This window comes from Pleurodeles waltl, chromosome 6 (genome assembly GCF_031143425.1).
Source record: "Pleurodeles waltl isolate 20211129_DDA chromosome 6, aPleWal1.hap1.20221129, whole genome shotgun sequence".
Lineage (NCBI taxonomy): Eukaryota > Metazoa > Chordata > Amphibia > Caudata > Salamandridae > Pleurodeles > Pleurodeles waltl.
Genome location: NC_090445.1, coordinates 752,578,465 through 752,599,051, shown reverse-complemented (window position 1 = coordinate 752,599,051; position 20,587 = coordinate 752,578,465). Strand labels below are relative to the sequence as shown.

Below are 20,587 nucleotides of genomic sequence, written 5' to 3'. Positions count from 1 at the left end.
TCCAATCCCTTTTCGCAGAAAGGTGTTTTGGATCTGGGGTTATTTTCATCTCTGCAGGACAAGGATGGCAGGGCTCTTTCAAACAAGCACCCATTGGAAACATTTGAGCAGAGAAACCTCTTCCAGGAGCAATGTGTGTAGCATGGCATGTTTACATTAGAGTTCAGAACTGAGTGATACATTATATAGTGTACTATCCAACTAGGTTTTAATTTTGGGGCAGAGTTCTGAGTTGTGCTTAATGTGGGTAGCTGATGGAGGATCCAGTCATCAGTTGATTACATTTTTGGAAACCTATTGCCAAGCCTGAGGTGGACTCAGCTGAGTCATCAAGTAGTACCAACAATATTTGGAGCTAAGAGATGCCAGAGATTTTGGGATTGATGATGTCTCAAATTGAGGCTCTGCTGGAAAATGTCAGGCATGTCAATGGGCAAGGGTCTCCTCTGATGTCTTCAGGACCATTAAGGGAGACACCAAAGGTTTCAGTGCTCCTCTCCCCAGAGTTCTCCAGAACTGCTTATGCTGGATGCTTGTTGTCAAGGACCCAGAACAAAGCCATTATTTCTTTTAAACTAATATATTTAAAGAGTAATCAATAAAATAAAGCATTCATTTTGTAGCAAAGCTGATTGAAGCTTGCCACTTCACCTTAAAAGTAAAAACAAGCAAACTTGTTGTGGTCTCTTTAAACTAGGTTTCACAGTGTAGTGTTTTAATTTAAATCACATACTGGACTTTTTAAAACATGCTTGCATAACACAATAAAAATAAATGCAGGTGATGCTACCTTTTGAGAATTTCATCCATACTCAAGCTAAGCAAAAGGCATTGGATTAATTTAATAAAAACAATTTTGTGTCTTGTAAGGTTATACATTTATACCTCAGAGCTCTTGTATCTTTTTGACTGGACATCACTATCTATCTTGTCTAAGTCCGTGGGCTTAACTTACAGAATTTTGTGCTGCAAACCTCATGTTGATGCAGATTCACACATAAAATAACAGTAGCCTCTTCTGCACCTACCCATCCTTTTCTGTCCTGCCGATAGGGCCTGGATGAGTGAAACTGAAGGAACCACTGTCCCATTTATATATTACTTTTAAAGTTCCAACAGTTACCAGGTTAGCCACTTCACTTCACTGTTATGGATTGAATGAACAATGAACACAGATTAACATAATGCCTGGTTTTCCGCTTCACTTCTACAGTTCAGGAAACATCTATAATAGCATCCAATAAACCAATAAGTCCAGCTACTACCTTGGCCAATCAGTCAACTACAATCCTCTTCCACCTCTATCCTGTACACAACAGTGAATCACCACACATTTTTCATGCACTACCCCATTTAAACCTCCAATGAACAGAGCTGTGTTACTCTACAGCAGGTATGGTACCCATAACACACCATGGGAAAGGACCTATGATACAACTTAGTTATGTACACCAGTGAAAGAGTCAGAGAAATAAATGCATTCCTCACAAAGCCTTAAGCTTGTACATTTATGTAATTGCACTTCCATAACTGGTAACAGATGGTAAAAGTCGTACAAGAACCACATGCACATGTGCACACAGTACGTTATTTGAAAAGGTGTCAACCTTGCTGTAGCTGCTTGGTGAGATCCTTAAGATTGACAGCATTTTTACGCTTCTGGGTGGTTAGCTCGTCTTTCAGTTCTTCTACCTGGGTGTTCAGTGTGCTTATTTCTTTCTGCCGTGACACCAACTCAAACTGTAGAGATTGAGCCTCCTGCTGTCGCAGCTGCTCCTCTTTTAGCAATCGATCGGTCTACATTAAAAGCAAAAAGTGACAGTGAGAGAAAGATAGGCATTTAATCCGCAGCAACAGCATCCTAGATCTGGACAAAGGCAATGCATTCTATATTAAAAGTCAGGTTTATCAGGACAGGTTTTTCCTATTTACGATTTTTTTTTTTTAAATAAATGGAACGCATTGTTTGGTACATAGAAAAGACACCTAAAAGTAGAATTAAATTAAATCACTGGTGTGAGAGAAACGATAACAGAGAACATTTAAATACTTGCAAAAGAAGATGCAAGTGACAATATTTGTAAAGGTCAGTTTTGAGCTACAAATGTATGAGGAAGAAAATTCAATGGTGCTCAAACAATTACTCAATAAATGACCTGGTAGATTGAGACATGGCAGGTTAGGCTGCGTGGGAGCCGGAGGCGAAGCGCAAGGAATGCAGTAGGTGGGGACAGAATAATAATTGTGGTGCACCACAAGGGAAGCAGGACTGGGAGAGCGATCACAGGAATTAGAGCCAAATGTAAAAGGAGTCCTTGGAATTGCTGAACTCCAAGTGCACAAACTGTGGGCGCAGGAAAAATACAATTTCCAGCATCAAGGAGCTGCTACCCATACTCTTTGGCACACATTTGCTGCTCTGTTAACAGATACCTAGGAACGTGAATAATATAATGTAAATGTAACTTTCAAACATTAGTAATTACTGAAAAGGCAATTCTACACCCCTGGCTGTACAAGCCTCAAGCTGGCACTTGGCATAACGATCTAAAACTGTGCATGAGTACCACCAAGATGGTTAACAAACAGAACCTGTTTATCAACAGCACAATAATTGATGAAGTTGGACTTTACAAATAAAATACAACATTATGTGTAATACGGGCTAATGTGTAAAAAGCTTTTTACTGACAAGGGGACTGCACAGGTTTGAAACTGTCGGGGAAACTGCTGTTATGGCTAAAGTTTGCTAATTATTCCAATCGTTTTTTAGGGTTGAGCGCACAAGTGCCCCGTCACTGTTGTAATCTCTCTTTAACCACGCCCATGTTACACCTGTCACTTTCAATGGTTTGTGGGCTTGCCTTTTAAAATCCGTTTGCTTTCATTAGCGGAAGGTTTGCATACGTCATGCATTTTCTGGTGTTTAGCCTTCCTCTAGTGCACCAGCCAACTACTTAAAACTTACGAGGCTCGAAGTTTTCAGCCTGGTTTCTGCACTATTTGATCTTTTTTGGATGGGTTTTACATAGCGCGATCGTGCTTGTTTTTTTGTTTTCAATTTCAGCGCAATCAGTTAGGAGCTTACAACGTTAATAGCTCTAACTTGAGCAAATGCGAGACCCGTTGCATTGCAAATGATTGTCTTAATTTTCTCTTTCCCTCCTTCTTCTTTATATAGTACAAAAAACTGATCACACTGAAGGCGGGCCTACACAAGGAGATTGTACGTGGAGTCAGCTTAATAAGAGATCGTGTGTGTGCGTTTGTATTCAATGAAAAAATAAACATTACAGGGACGTTATAGTTGGGAATTAGAATTTTAAAAACCTTAGACATTCACTATGAAACCAGGTTCCAGGAATGTTATAGTTAGGATCAGATTTAACACACCCAAAACCATAGAAATTCAGCAGTTAAAGTCATAGTTATCTGAAGAAACTATAACTCTTGACCTAAGGTAACTATAACTCTTGACACATGCACAATTTTCTCATCAATAATTTTACAGGCAATGTTGCAGTGACATTATCAATGATGTCATAGAAGATGTCATGACTGATTAACTATGTGAGGTTATTAACAGTGCATGGTGAGGGAGCAAGTTATAGTTACCTTAGGGCACAAGGTAGAGCTTCTTGAAAAAACAATATCTGCTGAATTACTATGTTTTTTTGTCTGTAAAATCTGAACCTAACTTTAATGTCCCTGTAACCTTTGGTTTTTTTGTGAATTTCTAAGGTTTTTTAAATTCAATTTCTTAACTAACATTCCTGTAGCCTTTGTTTTTTTTCCAGGAAATTACTAGGGATTTTTTTTTTTTAACAAGTAATACTTAAGTACCATATGTTAAGCCAACCGCCGCCTGTGGAGCAATACTGGGGGCCCGCATTGAGCACCACGGAGGATTCACAGATCCTAATACGCACCATAGAAAAGGTTTTGGGCAATTTCCTGCCCATGAGGGGTCTTATATATATATATATGTATATATATATATATTTTATATTCACATAACAAAACAAAGGTTACAGGGACTGTATAGCAAGCCTCACATTTTAAACATACCACACCACACAAATTCACCAGTTATAGTTAGAGTTATCTCAAATAACTATAGCTCGTGCCTTAAAGTAACTATAACTCCTGCCTCCGCCATGCACAGTATTTTCATCAAAAATTGTACTGCAAATATTACATTGAAATTATAAATGATGTTATCAAAGATGTCCATAATTTGTAGGGTAATTAGCAGTGCAAGGCGAGGGCAAGAGTTATATTTAATTGAGATAACTAACTATAACAAGTGAATTTCTATGGTTTGGTACGCTTAAAATGTGAGCCTAACTATAACGGCCATGTAACCTTTAGTTTTTTAAGTGAATTTCTAAGTTTTTAAAAAAATTCTAGTTCCTAACTTTAACGTCCCTGTAACCTTTGTATTTTTTGTGTGAATTTCTATGGGTTTTTTACGTATAGTAATCTTCATTACTATACGTTAATCCAACCATCGCCGCAGTTTGCCACAGTGAATGGTTACATGAGGGTGTCAGTGGGTCTGTGATTGGGTGGTTTCTGAGCAGATCTGTGAATGCATGAGTGAGGGTCTGACGGGGGTGGGAAGGGTCTTTGAGTGGGTGCGTGAATGTCTGAGGGGGGTCTGTGAGAGTGTGTGTGTGTGTGTGTGTGTGTGTGTGTGTGTGTGTGCATGAGGGACTTTGAGGGTGTGTGTGAGTGAGGGGGTGTCTGAGTGGATGCATAAGGGTCTCAATTCGTGTGTGAGTGGGAGAAAGAGAGAGAAAGTCAGAGGGAGACAGATAAGAGTTTTTTAGGCTTTGACGTATGATATACTTAGAATGAGATATTTCTGTACAAATGTAAAAGAAAACTTTATTTGTCAAGTAAAAACAATAAAATCACCTTTCAGTATGGGCCTTAAACATTTGCACTTGAGAAAGAAAAAAAAAAGAGGGAAATAATCAGGTATCACCTGCACTCAAACTCAATGTTCCTTCAGACTTGAGCTATCCATTTATTTTTTTATATATATATTTTTTAAGCCCTTTATCGGCTATCTGAGACTACGGGCGGAGTCTCAAGGCCTCTCCCTTGGTCCCTGACGACCCAGGGGCTTAACAAACACAAAGTGCGGGACCACACCACCAGAGCTAAGGGGTCAAAGTGTCTGTACCCAGGACACTTTTTTTTTTTTTCTCTGGGACTCGACTCAAGCAGAGTTCCAACATGGCTGGCAACACTTCCTTGTTGAAGTGTTGACAGCCCATCAGATCTCAGCACGAGATCGGGAAATGTTGCGAATCCTGCGGGTCCCTATATATACAAACTTGGATTTTCTTTAATTTCTCAAAAACTACAGAGCGGATTTACACCAAACAACAAAATGGGCTCTTTCTGGACCAAGAGCTACCTTTCTGCCCAATTTGGTGTAATTCTGTCCAATAGTTTTGGCGCTATCGCTGTTCAATTTTTCCTATGGGAATTAACCCTGAAAACGCTCTAAATTTCACCTCACCTTTATTTCAGCCCAGCTTGACATATAACCCAAAACTTTCCAGACAGCAGCTCATGTGACTGTCAATTCTTTTTGGAAATTTCCGTAAAGATTAGTCAAGCAGAGCCAAGGATATAGGCAAGTAAAAAAACAGCATTCTGTTGAAACTAGGTCCAATATATAACTACCTATTGGCAATCGCCAGTAGGTAATAGAATATATATATATATATATATATATATATATATATATATATATATATATATATATATACACACATATATATATATATATACATATATATATATGCAAAAAAACAAAGGAGAACTCTGGGAAGTTCCCAATTTTAGGTGGAGAGCTGCTCTAGTAAGGAGCACCCTGCAACACCAGCGACACTCTAGATTTGCTCACCTCAAATGTCTGCTTATCTAGCAAAGGCGTTTAAGCATAGGATTAGCACAGTGCTATCCTCGCCGAGCTATATAGTGACAAAGTCTTTTGCCATTTGTACAGCAAAATCTTTAAGCATAGGATTGACATAGTGTCATCCTTGCCGAGCTGTAAAATGACAAAAGCCATTTACCACTCCAGGCACAGTATTACAGCTTTGGACTGGTCAAATACCGTCCAAGCCAACCTGGAATGAGTAAAGCAACCCCTGACACGTGTTTCGCTCTCATTAGAGCTCTTCAGAGGGGTATAGCTTTGTCCAGACACAAGGGAGCACCCAGTATAAGTCAAACCAAAACCCTTTCAGGGATAGAGTGACGGATAAGTTATGCAAAAAAAAAGGAGAACTCTGGGAAGTTCCCAATTTTAGGTGGAGAGCTGCTCTAGTAAGGAGCACCCTGCAACACCAGCGACACTCTAGATTTGCTCACCTCAAATGTCTGCTTATCTCGCAAAGTCTTTAAGCATAAGATTAGCACAGTGCTATCCTCGCCGAGCTAGATAATGACAAAGTCTTTTGCCATTTGTACAGCAAAATCTTTAAGCATAGTATTGACATAGTGTCATCCTTGCCGAGCTGTAAAATGACAAAAGCAGGTACAGTTTTTAATGCTCGTTAGGTGATTTATTCAGAATAGAAGTGCAGGTAATGACGGATAAAAATGGCAACGCTTTTCGGGCAAAGCTTTCAACTGCCCATATACACACACACACATTAGCCAGTGGCAGTTGCCTCTGGGTAGTTATAGTTAGGAATACACTTCCACAAGAAATTGATTTTTTGAATTGCTAATAACTTTGATACCCCTTGACGAATCTTCACAAAACTTTCCAAAAAAAAAGGTCTCATCCACCTCGGCTTCTTCCTGGAAAGTTTTGGTCTGAGCTGCTTAGTGGTGGCTAGAAAAACAGGGTGATCCTAAACAAGTTTTCCTGATGCAATTTTCCATAGGAAAACTGAACAGCTATACCGCAAAAACAGTTCAAACTAATTTTGGCAAATTCGTCAGAAAGCTAGATTTTGACGATGAAAGCGTCCTTTTTATGATTTGGTGGAAATCTGTTCAGCATTTTTTGAGAAATTAAGGTTTAAAATGTATCTACATTTCATGCCACTGTTCCACCTCGAATCCAACACAGTGGATTGGTGAGCTCAAGGGCACATTGTGATTGGCAGGCCACAACTTGAAGGAAAAGTTGTGGCCACCATCTTAGGACTCAGGAACTTATGGGGATACTTCCCTCGACCTGCCGTCCCACAGCAGCGCCGCTGGAACTGCCACAAATCCAGATTCATAACACAACAATATAAAAAACAAGCATTGGTAAAGTCAATAGGTCTCGCCTACGGAAACTATTGCTGGGGCAATAGAGACTTTTGAATCTTGCTCTTGTGTCTTCCCTCTGGTAAAGACCTGCCTGAGGGTGGTGCAGGAAGGAAACCCTTTTTTTTCTCAAACTGCAGCAGCTCACTCCTTCCTAGCGAGAGTACAGCACAGGAGTGGCGTGTGGGTGACGGGACAATGTAAAACGCTATGGTGATGTGTACTCCTCTAACTCAAACCAGATGGCTGCGCTTGTCATGATGGAAGACTGGTGGTACATTCTAAATGGTGGAAACCTTGGATCAATATGCATTTTTTCTCCTCCCTTACCACTTGAATTACCTGATCTCTATTTTGCCTTTTTCTTCCAATTCCCCTTCCTGTTCCTTCTGACAAATTTACAGCTGGGGAATTTATTGGTCATCTGGATCTTTCTATGAAAGAAAAGTATGCAAAGCACTGGACTTATAAGTTACCAAGGCGGCAATGGATAACTGCCTCTTGGGTTGGGTGGTGGTGGACATTGCCGTGAATCACACCTATTATATAACGGTTTAGCAATATTGTCATTTACTGTGGTATCCCTTTCAATAACAAAATCATAGTAAATGACAATGCCGATTAATGTATTCCTAAATGTTAGGAATGAGAGCTACAAGAGTCACAGATATCAGAACAGATATTTCAATTCACAGTTGTAGGAATGGAATTTATGAGGCAAAAAACGAAAAAAATAGTATAATATAGTGTTCGCCACACAAAAAAGTACAAAGGGAAAGTGTACAGAAAAGCCATTAGCCGCGTGCATAAACACCAAGTAAAGAGACAGAATGCTTCAAAGCATCTCACACTGGGCGAGATAAAGGGATCACATCAAAAAAGACCTGGGAATTCTGAAACTGAATCAAAAGATTATCATAGTGAGAGTATCTATCTATCTATATATTTATATATATACTTACGTTCACGTTTTACCCACACACAACTACAGAAATTCAGCAGTTATATTTATACTTATTGTTAAGGAACTATAACTTACGGCCTAAAGTTACTTAACAACATAATTTATAGTTTCTTCAGACAAGTATAACTGCTGAGTTCTTATGGTTTTGCATGGGTAAAACGTAAACCTAACTATAACGCCCATGTAACCTTTGGATTTTTCTGTGAATTTCTATTTTTTTTTAACATAATTTTTTTAAATTACCATAGTAATACAACCACTGCCGTGCATGGCCTTCGGCCACGAGCAGCAAAGGTTTGCTATGTGAGAAAATGTTTTCTATTCAACTATTTGTTCTGGGTGTCAACAATAGCACTTGCCTACTGGGGCTGGAAGGTAATGTAAGAATATTTACATATTCATGTAAATAATGTGGATATTGTATAATGAAAAAATGGAAAATCTTGCAGAAAGGGTAAGTATGTAAAATAGAGCACTGGTGGCAAAAACCACTGATCTGACCTCAGGACATTGGTTCGAACTATGACAACATATATGCCCTCAGGGATAAAAAGGATTCCAAGAGGAAGCATGACTCTTTCGTAGATCTACATTAAATATACATAAATAATTTTATGTGAGGTTGACACCCAACACAAACACAGATTGCTTTTGATTCTTACCAGCGAACTGGTGGGTGAAGACATAACCACTTTAAGATGGCATATGTATTATAGACTGATGAGTCAGCCTATGTTAAAATTGTCTGGTTTTGATGTTCATGATCTGTTTATTGACCTATTAGATTGTAGTTGATTTCCCCGAGCACGAGGAGAACGAAGTCTGGAGCAAGCGTGCTCCTTGTGGTGCCCCCGGGGCAAGGAGCGCTGAGGAAAGTGCCTTTGGGGCACAGGCAGCCCGAGTCTGGAGCAAGAGGGTCTCTCCCTGTGTGGGAGACCCGCCGACAAAGACTTCGCAAGGCCAGAGGAGCGGCCTTGTTCGTAAAGCGTTCCAAGAGGAGCGCCCTGACACATATAACTGATGCTTTCGCCCGGAGGCGAAGCAGCATCGGAGACTGCTGCCGGCTGGGCAGGTGAGGAGGCCTCCCAGCCCCAAGAGGGCTAGAATGCCTGGCCGCATTGTTGGTGAGGGAGGCGCGTGGTCTTCCAGGATCCGGGAGGCCAAATGCCACTTTGGACTCCGCCAGACAGGGGTAGATGCCTTGACAGAGGCCCCACCCTGGCAAAGGTTATTTGCATGAGGCGGCCCCCGTGTGAGGAGTGGGGTCGCCTCCCACCCAGGTGCGGGCTTTTTATTTCTCTACTTCACCCACCCCCCTGGAGAATTACTGGGGATCGCTGAGCCTTATTTTTCTTGGGGCTGTATCCGCGGGACGGACAGACTCCTCAACGGAGGCCCGTCCGCTTGGGGTCACTCTGCGCCCCTAAGGAATCAGAGCGCAGGAGCTCTGGGGTTTGGGATACAGACATCCCCATTGGCCCTCCTGATTTTGTGTGGTGGCACCTGATGTAGGGGGAAGGTGTACCCAACATTTATGCTGTATGGAAATGCTCTCACGTTCTGCACGTTCATGATGTCTTGGCATTTCCAATAAGGTTTACCGCTTTCCTGATGATGTCCTGGTAGCCCTGATAATCTGATTGCGTTGATCTATGCCACATAGGAATGTTTGATTTTATGTGCATTCACGATGATGCCATGAGTTTTTCTGATGTTTCAGTTTTATGGGCATTCATGATGTTGTTTTGGCATCTATGACTATGTGTTTGCTAGAACATGTGTATCATGGATATAATGACAACCTGGCTACTGCTTATGTTGCAGAGTAACCAGTAACCTGTGTGTTTCATGTGACTACTGCTGGCTTTTGACGAGTACTACTAACTGTGTAATGTAATGACAACTTCTTGGACAGAAGGGTATTGCAAACATGTTGTGTTTGGTCTAATGATGTTTTATGCAATACAATTTATTTTTATATAACTTGGTGTTGTGTTTCTTTTGTGGTGTATTTATCATGCCACATGTGTTGTGTGTGTTGTACAATCGCTTTACACATTGCCTCTAGGATAGGCCTGACTGCTAGTGCCAAGCTACCAAGGGGATGAGAGCAGGGGTTATCTTGGGTGTGTAACTCCCTTGCCCTGACTAGAGTGGATGAGCTCTGCCTGGATTAGGTGCATACCGTAGCCAAACAGAAACCCAATTTCTAATAGATATATTCAAGTTATAGTTAGGTTCACGTTTGACCCACACAAAACCATAGAAATTCAGCAGTTATACTTATATTAAGAAACTATAACTCACAACCTAAAGTTACTGAACAACAATTTATAGATTTTTCATGCAATTATAACTATAACTGCTGAACTTCTGTGGTTTTGTGTGGGTAAAATGCGAACCCAACTATAACGCCCCTGTTACCTTTGGATTTTTCCGTGAATTTCTATGTTTTTGTTTTTTTTAACAAAGTAAAAAAAAATACTTACCATACCTTAATACAACCACTGCCTCGCATGGCCATGTGCGACAGGGGTTTGCTATGTCACAAGGAGCATTTTTTTCTGCTGTCCTACAGATCCTTCGCGATTTTACACTGGGGGTCAGGCTGAGCACTGCTGTAAATCGGCAGATCAGCCCAAAAAAAACATTTGGGAAATTTTGTGCCCATAAGGGGTCCTTCAGGTACTCCTTTATGTTTCCTATGGGGTCAGGATAACTCTATCCTGACCAGTTAAGTGTTTTTTTTTATTTACAATTTGTCCCTGGGGCCCGGCTGAGAAACGAAATAGCGGCTGCAACTTTCTTTTCAGGTGCGGCCAGCCAATCAGGGCCATGCTTTTGGGGTCTGGTCCGCGGGTACCTGCGGGTTCCCGCGTATCCGAGAAGGATCTGCGTCCCTAGATATCGATATTTGTTTTCCTTTAATAACTCTGAAACTACTGAACAGATTTATAGCAAATTACTCTTTCTGGACCAAGATCTAGCCTTCTGCCAAACTTCGTGTAAGTCCGGTTAGCAGTTTGGACTATAGCCCATAGAAATTGTATTGTGGGAAAAGTGTTTTGGGCCCGCACCCCTCCTTCTTTCTCTGTACCCGCTTGGTGAATCACTCCCGAAACTTTCCACACATTACCTTAAGTGAGTGGCAATTTAGTTTTGAAAATTTTGTGAAGATTTGTCAAACAGGGTCAAAGTCATTATCAAAACAAAAAATGCTACGGGAACCGTTGGTCCTAACTATAACTACTTACTGGCTATTGCCGGGAGAAGAATTGATAGATTAGCTACATTACATTAGATAGATTAGATTAAATAGATTAGATAGATTAGACAGATTAGATGACTAGACAGATTGGATGAACAGATAGATTAGTTGGACAGATAGATTAGTTGGATAGATAGATTAGTTGGATAGACGGTAGACAGATAGTGTTTTAGTATAGGAGGTAAGAACAGAGACTGAAAAACGTCCAAAGGATTATCATATCATGATTGCTAGCAGTGTTGCTTATTACCAGGCAATTAGGGCCTGATTTAGAACTTGGCGGAAGGGAACACTCCATCACAAATGTGACCAATATCCCGTACGCTGTATTATGATCCCTTTATGTCCTATAGAGATCGTACTACTTCGGATGGGATACCCGTCACAGTTGTGACGGAGTACTCCATCCACCAAGTTCTAAATCAGGCCCTTACTTTTAAAGTAAAAAAAAAAAACACCATCCATCTTGTGATCTGTTATTGATGGTCATTAACATTTTTATTGAGAATTTTTTACATACCAAATCAGTGTTTGACTGCTTCGCATGTTCTAGCTGACCTTGCAAGTCTCTTTCACTATAGCCAAGCTTATCGAGTTGCGTCTGCAGGGAATTGGTTTCAGACTGGATTTGTGCATTCTTACTGGTCAGCTTCTCCGTGAATACCAGCAACTCAGACTCCCTTCTGCGGCTACCTTCAATGTCTTTTTGCAAATCATTTATCACAGTGTTCAGGCTGCACACTTCTTCCTTGAAGTTTTTAACCTCCTGTTCAGCCCTAAGAAAAGAAATGTGGATTTAATGTATCTTTCAAAAAATATAAAATTAATTGATGCTACCGTCTTTCGTGTTATATCTCTGGTTTTCAACAGCAATTTACGGTGGTTCAAGAGCACTAGAAACGAATCCCATTCTTTGATAATGAATGAACAAATCACAAGTAAAACCTCAAAAGAAAGTGAGATGCTTCAAAGTGATGTGAATCAGATGGGGCTCTAACAGCAGAGAGCTGATTCACTTTTCATTAACATGTGAGTTCTGCGATCATTACCTGTACCCGTAGAGGTGAATACACAAACATGAGCTGATAACTGAAAAAGGTATCACCAACTTTTAAGCCTGGGTGCCAAAGTCACACAAACAACTAAACATCACTAACACTGTGAGGTAGACTAGCATACATTTATGTCAGCACCACCACCCCTCCACCCCAATTTGTTTTCTTTTTTTAAAATCACAAAACACTAGTGAACCAAAAGCGAGGGTGAATTATCAATTAACCAAGTAAGAAAAAAACGGACATGAAATTCTGGTAGCACCATCGGAAAGAAAAAAACATGATGAATAATGTGCCGTGGCAGGGAAAGAGCATGATCCCTATCGAATGGAGCTGTCCAGAGCTTTGGACAGTGCATTGTACCCTGCTTTTCAACTGTCAGACTTATGTTGCACTAATATAGCAGTCATCTTTGCTTGCCTTCAACAATTTGTTGGGGTGAGAACAGAGGAGCCGGAGCCACTTCTATTTCAGTATGAATGGAATGGAATTCCAGCCAAGCGTCCCTTGCTATGCCTATACTGTTTAAACTCTTTTCTGAGGTTTGTGGACTTGTTTTAAGACATTCCGCTCCTCTTCCTTTACTAAAGACATGCGATTTTGTGCCAGTGTCTCAGCTGTCTACAGCATGAAAGAGAGTAAAGGAGATTCCATGTTTCCAGTTTGCTTCTCAAGTTCTTGCTGCGAAAGCCACAACTGCTTATATTCTTCAGCCAAAAAACAAAAAAAATACAGGGACCATATCGGTGGAGGATACGGAAATCTGCGCTAATGATAATAAAAGGGGGTCTTCTTCAAAATGCATCCACTGTAACATACTCTTTCATGCACTCATTACTAACCTATTCAGCATGAGGCTCTTAATGGACCCTTTGTGAATTGCTACTTCCATCAATGCGTAATACGTGGCCAGCTCCGCTCCAGTTCTGAAAGAGCATCCAAAACACTACAGCAGGCCTTGTCATTGGCTTAAGAAATCTAAGACAATAATTACATTCCAGAGGGAACTGCACTGTCTGTCATTCAGAAAAATACCTCTGCTGGGCATTTACATTACTTAGTATTTTCTGGCCAGCGTTGTGCCATTGGTGAACTGAGCAGGTTCCTTGAAGACGTTCCATATTTAACATTCCCTGCTGAACACCAGTCATTGCTGGCCCGAGAGCTCAACCAAAGCGTACCTGCATCCGTAGCAGTAGTCCATTTCTCTCTCAGGTCAAGGTATGTGCAACTGATGTCTAGTGACAGCTGTATCAAGGGATCAGGGCACATGCCATTTTAACTATACCTCTGGTTGGCGGACGATCTACCACTCTCTCTTGACACCCATTATGACATTTTTAAGTCCTGCTTGGCTCGAGGTCTTCAATGCAATTGTATATAAAGTATGGTTGTATACAGAGTAAAGTGTTTGTGTACTAGACCAGGATTGGTATCCTGCATAATGATATATAGGATGCAGCACAAATTGGTGTATCTCCATCACAGAGCAAGGCCATTTTGTCTGATGCTATGGATATGCTTCAGAGACCTTTAAGCAGTTTCACCCTAGTCCTGTTTCTGGCTAAAATAGGCATTTAGCCCAAGCCCCACTTAGGCACAAATGACTGATGTACACTGGTTTAACTGCCTAAGTTCTTCTGCTCCTGACCAGCCTTATGACAGCATAACTCTAAGTAGACTCATGGATTCCAATAGCACAGCTCAACAAACCCATTTCCCCATGCTGAAAGGTACCTGCTTCTCTTATACCTCACTCCTCCTCACTCTTTGGAAGGCTTGTTCCATAAACAGACTCCTTTTGGTTTAGAAATTGCCAAAACACTGCTCTCGATGTGTGTGACACTCCTGACGTGATGGGGGGCACAAACGTTCAGGGCAGTGTGGAAAAACAAATCTGTCAACATAAAGTTCAAAGATAATCACTGTACCAAGTTCCAACTGCCTAAACTGGAACTGACAGCAATTTTCACTGCAGTCCATTCTCAATAGGAAATGAAAATGCATTATTGAGATACTATATAGTGAGAGACCAACATTTGAAGATGAGACAGAACTTAAATCTAAGCTTACTCACTTGATGCTGTGAGCACAGTGAGTGCTGCCTTTGCCATCTGAAAATTTCAACCTTGATCCGACACTGATGAGCTAGAGCCAACCCTTGATGTAACTCTCCCTTTCTCCTTCTATACACCACACAACCCTCTCCCCAATAGTAGCTCTCTAGATGCTAACAGATATCTGATAAGAGGGGAGAGTGGTCCCCTTGACTGTTGACCAATTACAGCAGCATATAGACTTCTATTCAACTGATCCCAGTGTTCAATTTACCCCAACCACTGGAGTCTGGTAGACCTGTTAAATGGATACTGCAGCTTTTATTTTGGACGAGTTCTTTGGCAAACTGAACCACAATATTTCTGTCTGTGGACATCCCAGTTACATTTGTCTGATGGGGCATTTGAGTATTTCGACATCTGCATGATTTTTTACCAGATTGTTGACAGCCAAGGCACAAACCCAGGACTGCATAATACCGAAGTCTCTGAGACTCTAGGACAAATGACTCTGGAGCTGATAGGAATTCTTAGTTTCAATGTGAAGGAACAAATAATGGTAAAAATTACACCGATAAGGGCATGGTCCTTACCCGTATGAAGAGATAGGCATCCATTTATTAGCACCCCCTCAAACTAATATGCCATCCAAAGAAAAGTAAGCAAGGACGACTGTGTCAATTCTTTTTTCAAAGTGCCAAACACCCTGATTTTCTTTGACAAACATTGCACCTAATGTCACCCCCAAACAATCTTTCGATTTGAAAGTATATTTATATTAGGGCTATTCATGTTTCCAACACTAGATACAGACTCGCTGAGCATTAGAGACATCTGGAAGAATTGCATACGAAGTATCAGAATGATAAGAGCAAGATGGGCAAACAGACTATCTTTGGATAATGTGATTAAAGCACAGCACCCTAAACTCTTGCTGCAGGATTACCTAACTTAAAACACTTGAGAAACAGCGTTCAGGAACTGAAATATTTATAAAAAAAAAAAATAAAAAAATAAAAAAAAAAGCACTAGTAACGTTAAATCGGGATGGCTTTATTATACGAACACAGGCTTGCACAAAAGCTATTTGCGTGCATTAGCACATCAAAGCCAGATTAGTTGCTTTTGCCAAAGCTAGGTGTACCAAGTGTGTTAAGGACTTTCAGTGTCCCGAGCAATGCGATATTTTGCAAATGGGTAAAATCCCTTTGCGCTAGCAAACAAGACTGGGACAAGCTGCACTGTCACACTAGACTTAAACAGGTATCTTCTCTGCAAATATAAATCCTTTCTGTAGAGCAGGAGGTGCTCGTCTAACAACTTCATTGAGTTTACAACGTGGTGCTGATAATCTTTCTGGTGGTTGGGCAGCAAAGGTTTAACATTTTACACAGTGTCTAAAATGATCCTTTTTTTCAAGTGTCCCTATCAACGGTGAAATATTTAGAAGCGAACACCAAAAAGTCGTTTATTTGCATTCTTTTCTAATGATTTTACACTGCAAGAACACTATATCGATATGACGATGTACTTTTTTTTATTGCAATATCATCCTGCTGTATGAATCTCTTCAGGTTATTTGTTGATTTTGTTTAAACTTTACTCTCTTGCAATGTATATTGGGGTGAAGGTTTGAGCACCTTGTTACGCCATAAAGTGCATTTTCCCTCTGCTGGTTATTAAAATAGTTAACAATTTATGACAATTTATGACAGAATGAGCTGTTCACTATATTTCAATGAAAGGCTAGCTGGAGCAAAATCGTTTGTAGTGCTTCGCTTGTAATCTACTATTTGTGTTTTGCTAGATGCTACTTGTCTTCATGCAGCCACTTAAGGACTATCACCACAATAATTGCAAAATGTATTGTATAACCCATTTATAAAATGCAAGTGCACCCAGAGGCGCTTTGGTGTAAAGGAGTCCAGAAAGAATGAACAAATGTCCTAGGCAGCAATAATAAGTATTTAGCTGCTGACTGCGAAGTGACCATAATGTACTTCAGGTACCATAACTGAGAAATAACGGTGACTAATTCAAAGTAGTTTAAAGCAAATGGAGCTCCAAGAGAAACTGGGATACAGACTGGAGATTCTCACCAAGTGTGGGAATTGTACAGTCTCTACCGCTACTTTTCACAATGATTACTCCTATTGTCACTTCAAATCAAGTCTGAGTCTGTAAAAGGGTCCTTTAAAGTGTGCATGTCAGTCAAAGTCTACTAAAAACTTAGATCTGAAGAGTCTGTCTCATGAATAATACAAGAAATGGACGGGCTCACCCATTTAACCTATGGGGGGGGGGGAGGGGTTGCAGTATCCATTTTGTAAATAGTTTTTTTTGTCAACTCTAGATTCATCAGCGGAGGTTAGAGTCACCATACTAATAAGTAAGTAACTTTAGTTGTGTTCATTGATTAAAATTGTACAAAATAGTAAACAATGATTTAAAAAAAAAAAAAGTTCAACTATTTTGATAGACGAGTAAAAGAGACATGAAGCACAAATCAGACATCCCAATTAATAACTTTGAAGTGCACTGTGCGCTGTTTAAAGCTTGTCAAGAACCACGAGGAACCAAGATCGCTCTTTGTTTTTAAGGTTGCTGTTTCCACTCCGGCTAGCAACCTAGTTCAAGGTTCTGACTGGTCCTACAAGAGCGATGTGTTAAAAGATTAAAGTGCAAGTTAGCAGCCTTAAATGTTAGTAAGAACTTGGATGAGGAAGAGGAGCCTATAAGGGTCAGAACACTCTATGTTTTTGCAATGCCATCCATGCTAAATGGGGACCTACAACTAGAACAACTCAACTTTCCACAGTGATGCATACATATGAGAAATTTAAGCAACACGTTCACTTGCATCAGCACAGTTTGTCGGGGAGAAAATTTTCTTTATCATGAAAACCTCCTGTTCAAGCAGTCATGAAAATGTCTGCATTACGTGCCACTGCCTTCTAATAACAGCCAAAACGAAATTAACCTGTGTTTAGGCCTACAGTTACGTTAAAATGCCCCATTTTTATAATATTCTGACATCACAGCACCAAGAATCGTTCTTTCAAGCACCTTTTTTCTAGAGAAAATTACGCAGTCAGAGGTTAGAACTGTGACTCGAAGGAAAACCCTTCTGTACATCTGCTATAAAAAGGGTGTCAAACTGTAACAACACAATACTCAAAATAGGTGGCCACAGAGTAGAAGTGCGCCATGACCAGGATTCAAGCTAGCCTGGCTGATGAAAAGTGATACCATGAAACCGGTCCCAGGATGTTTGTTTCCGGTCCAGGAAGGACCTAGCCTGGCAGTTCGGGCTGAACTGTTCCCTTTGGGAACAGGGTCATGACTGATTTGAGTACGGCTGGGTCCAAACTGGGGTGGCATGGTGAGCAAAAGAATGGATGGATTAAATCAAGATCTGTGACTGGGGGTGAATGTTTGATTGGTTTCGCATTTCATCCGTCATTTGTATTTGTTTGATTTTGATGTACTCTGTTGTAGGTATTATGAACAGCAGATGGATCTGAAGCACCTTTATTTCAAGATGAGCAAGTATTTTGCAAACCAATATTAGCACAAATGGCCTACGAAAAGCGCTGAGAAAAATATGATCTATACGAATGATGCTGACAACTTGTTTTAGTCCACTCTTTAGTATAATTGAAATGTGGATGAGGTACCTGGAAAAAATAGTACTGCAACTGCTTTTTAAGATGGTAACAGTAGCATTTAAATGCCTTATGAAAGAAATATGAATGTATCCTCCAATTATCTACTGAAAAGGACGATACTACCACTGCAGGCCATTTAATACTCAATGATTCTAGCTTATTTAATACCTACAATGGATGTTCATTTTGGGGGACTTGGTGGCCAACAAAAAAGTATTCTGCAAAAGAAACTGGGCAGGCTACCATTAAGTTAGATCGCATCAGCATATTCGATAACAAGATACTTCACTCTTCAAGACCAGTTCAGAGGAAGTCTATCGAAATTTTTAATAAGTTCTGAAACAATACTACAAATATTTTTCATGAAACATGATCAATAATAACAATACCATCATCCTAAATGTAATCTAATCTACCATAATTAATATTTGAACATTAAAGCAAGTGACCGGTTATGAAAATAACACATTCCAAGAAATTCAAGAACATCAATGTCTACATCTAAAACCATTTCATCTGTTTTTTTTTTTTAATAAAAAAATACAGAGGCCACTCTTTTTGCTAATATGTTACTGGGTTCAGCGTTCAATGGCTTCCTTAACCAAGACCTAAATATTATACAAACGGAAAAAATAAAAAAACGCATATAGAAACTTCTAAAATGGCACTGAAGAATTATTGAAATCCCAAACATTAAGGTTACATCAGTCAAAAGGTTTGCATCTTAAACTTTATATTTTGGCAACTCTAATCAAAAGATATTTCGTAAGCATACAAATATTTCCGTCCTAGTCCATAAACATAGGCGAAGAATCATTTTAAGTTGCATTGAATCCATTTTCATCAAATGTGAAAGGTTCCAGAACTAACAAGTTGAATGTTCAACATACTTAACATGTGGAATAACAGAGAAACAGACTGCATGAGATGTGCTACAATTCGTGCAGTCTGTTTCTTTGCTGCAATTGTCTGACTGTCAAGAAGCAAAGGGAAAATTTGCTAAAGAGCGCAAGACAAAAAAGCACCATCCCAAAGGCTGCATTCATATGTTGTCCCAGAGGTCAGATCTTTATTAATAAGGACGCAAACATTTTTAACTAGCAGAAATGAAAGCAAGATGATACAATAAAGCAAAAAAACAGTCAAAGTAATAGTGAATTTCTCCACCGACCTCTACCTTTTCTAGCATGCATCATGTATGGTGCTGAGTGAGGCAGTGCTTAAAACACTGTTGGTTTCTGCACCTGTTACCATCCAACCACAGAAGAATTTTAGTGTCACAGACATATGTAAGGACTGCGGACCAAAGGGACTTTTTGTACAACTCTTTTCCTAAGGGCTGTACATAGATTGAAGAGCATAGCATATGGTGCCCAAAATAGATCCACGGCTTGGAAAGTTAAATAGAGCCTACGGAATACAGCACTACTGTGCCATCCACCAGTATGGCCAGGCAAACAGGCCTCCAGGCCTGCCACTGCAGCCTCACATCTGCAGCTTAACCCTCAAAGTCAACCTGCCAAAATAACCCTTCATGAAAAGAGAAACCCTTCTCAATAATCATGTCACCTTCATGTAGCCTTGTAGCCTACAAAGGAGAGTGCATGGTATTTAAAGATAGGACATGTGGAAATTTAATGTTATTACATCCTTACAGTGCTACAGCCCAAAAGCTATTTTCACTGAAGAAGGCTTGCTGGCCCATGGAAAATAAACAGAGAAGCAATATTAAATATTCATTCTGGTCTCTCGGGGTAGAAACCATGTAGAAACAACATTCAAGGATTGTTTTAATACTGATTAAAAGCCCAACTCAATGCGGACGTCGGGTCGTTAATAATTATTAAGGAAAATGGACTTTTACAAAGTTATATTTCATGCTTGAAATTCTTGGAGGCTAATCTGCATTAGCCTCCAACTTTCACCCAGCTGGTGAATGGCCCTGATGAAATGTGAGTGCATATTCGAAGGGGGCACCCCTGTCACAAGCAGATGCCAGATGACATCTGAACATGTCTCTTCTTTTGCCCGACCCGTTAGGCAGGCACCAAACCCACGAGTAAACAAGCTGTTAATGAGCATCAGCCTTGTTGAAAAGATAGTTGTTGCCCATTGTTTTAATGAACTTCTTGGGCAGGCACTGTAAAAGAGTAGTAACTCCTAATTTTAAGAGTGACTTAAGAATTTCTTTCATAGACAATGGAACAAAATGTTACACAATGTTATTTTGTCAGGAGAATGGAGCAATGGTCAATGGAAGAGAAATTGCCTGGAGCTGGCTTTCAGTT

At 40.1% G+C, this 20,587-nt stretch overlaps 1 protein-coding gene across 6 annotated transcripts in view; it reads right to left on the bottom strand.

Moving 5' to 3' along the window:
* CCDC186 (coiled-coil domain containing 186) overlaps positions 1-20,587 on the bottom strand; it is a 608,776-nt gene that overhangs the window by 211,564 nt on the left and 376,625 nt on the right. For all 6 annotated transcript variants that reach the window (XM_069239313.1, XM_069239317.1, XM_069239318.1 and 3 more), the window contains exons 11-12: positions 12,040-12,295; positions 1,608-1,797 (exon numbers count right to left, since the gene is read on the bottom strand). In XM_069239313.1, the coding sequence (XP_069095414.1) occupies positions 1,608-1,797; positions 12,040-12,295 (446 nt within the window). The remainder of the gene's footprint in view (positions 1-1,607; positions 1,798-12,039; positions 12,296-20,587) is intronic.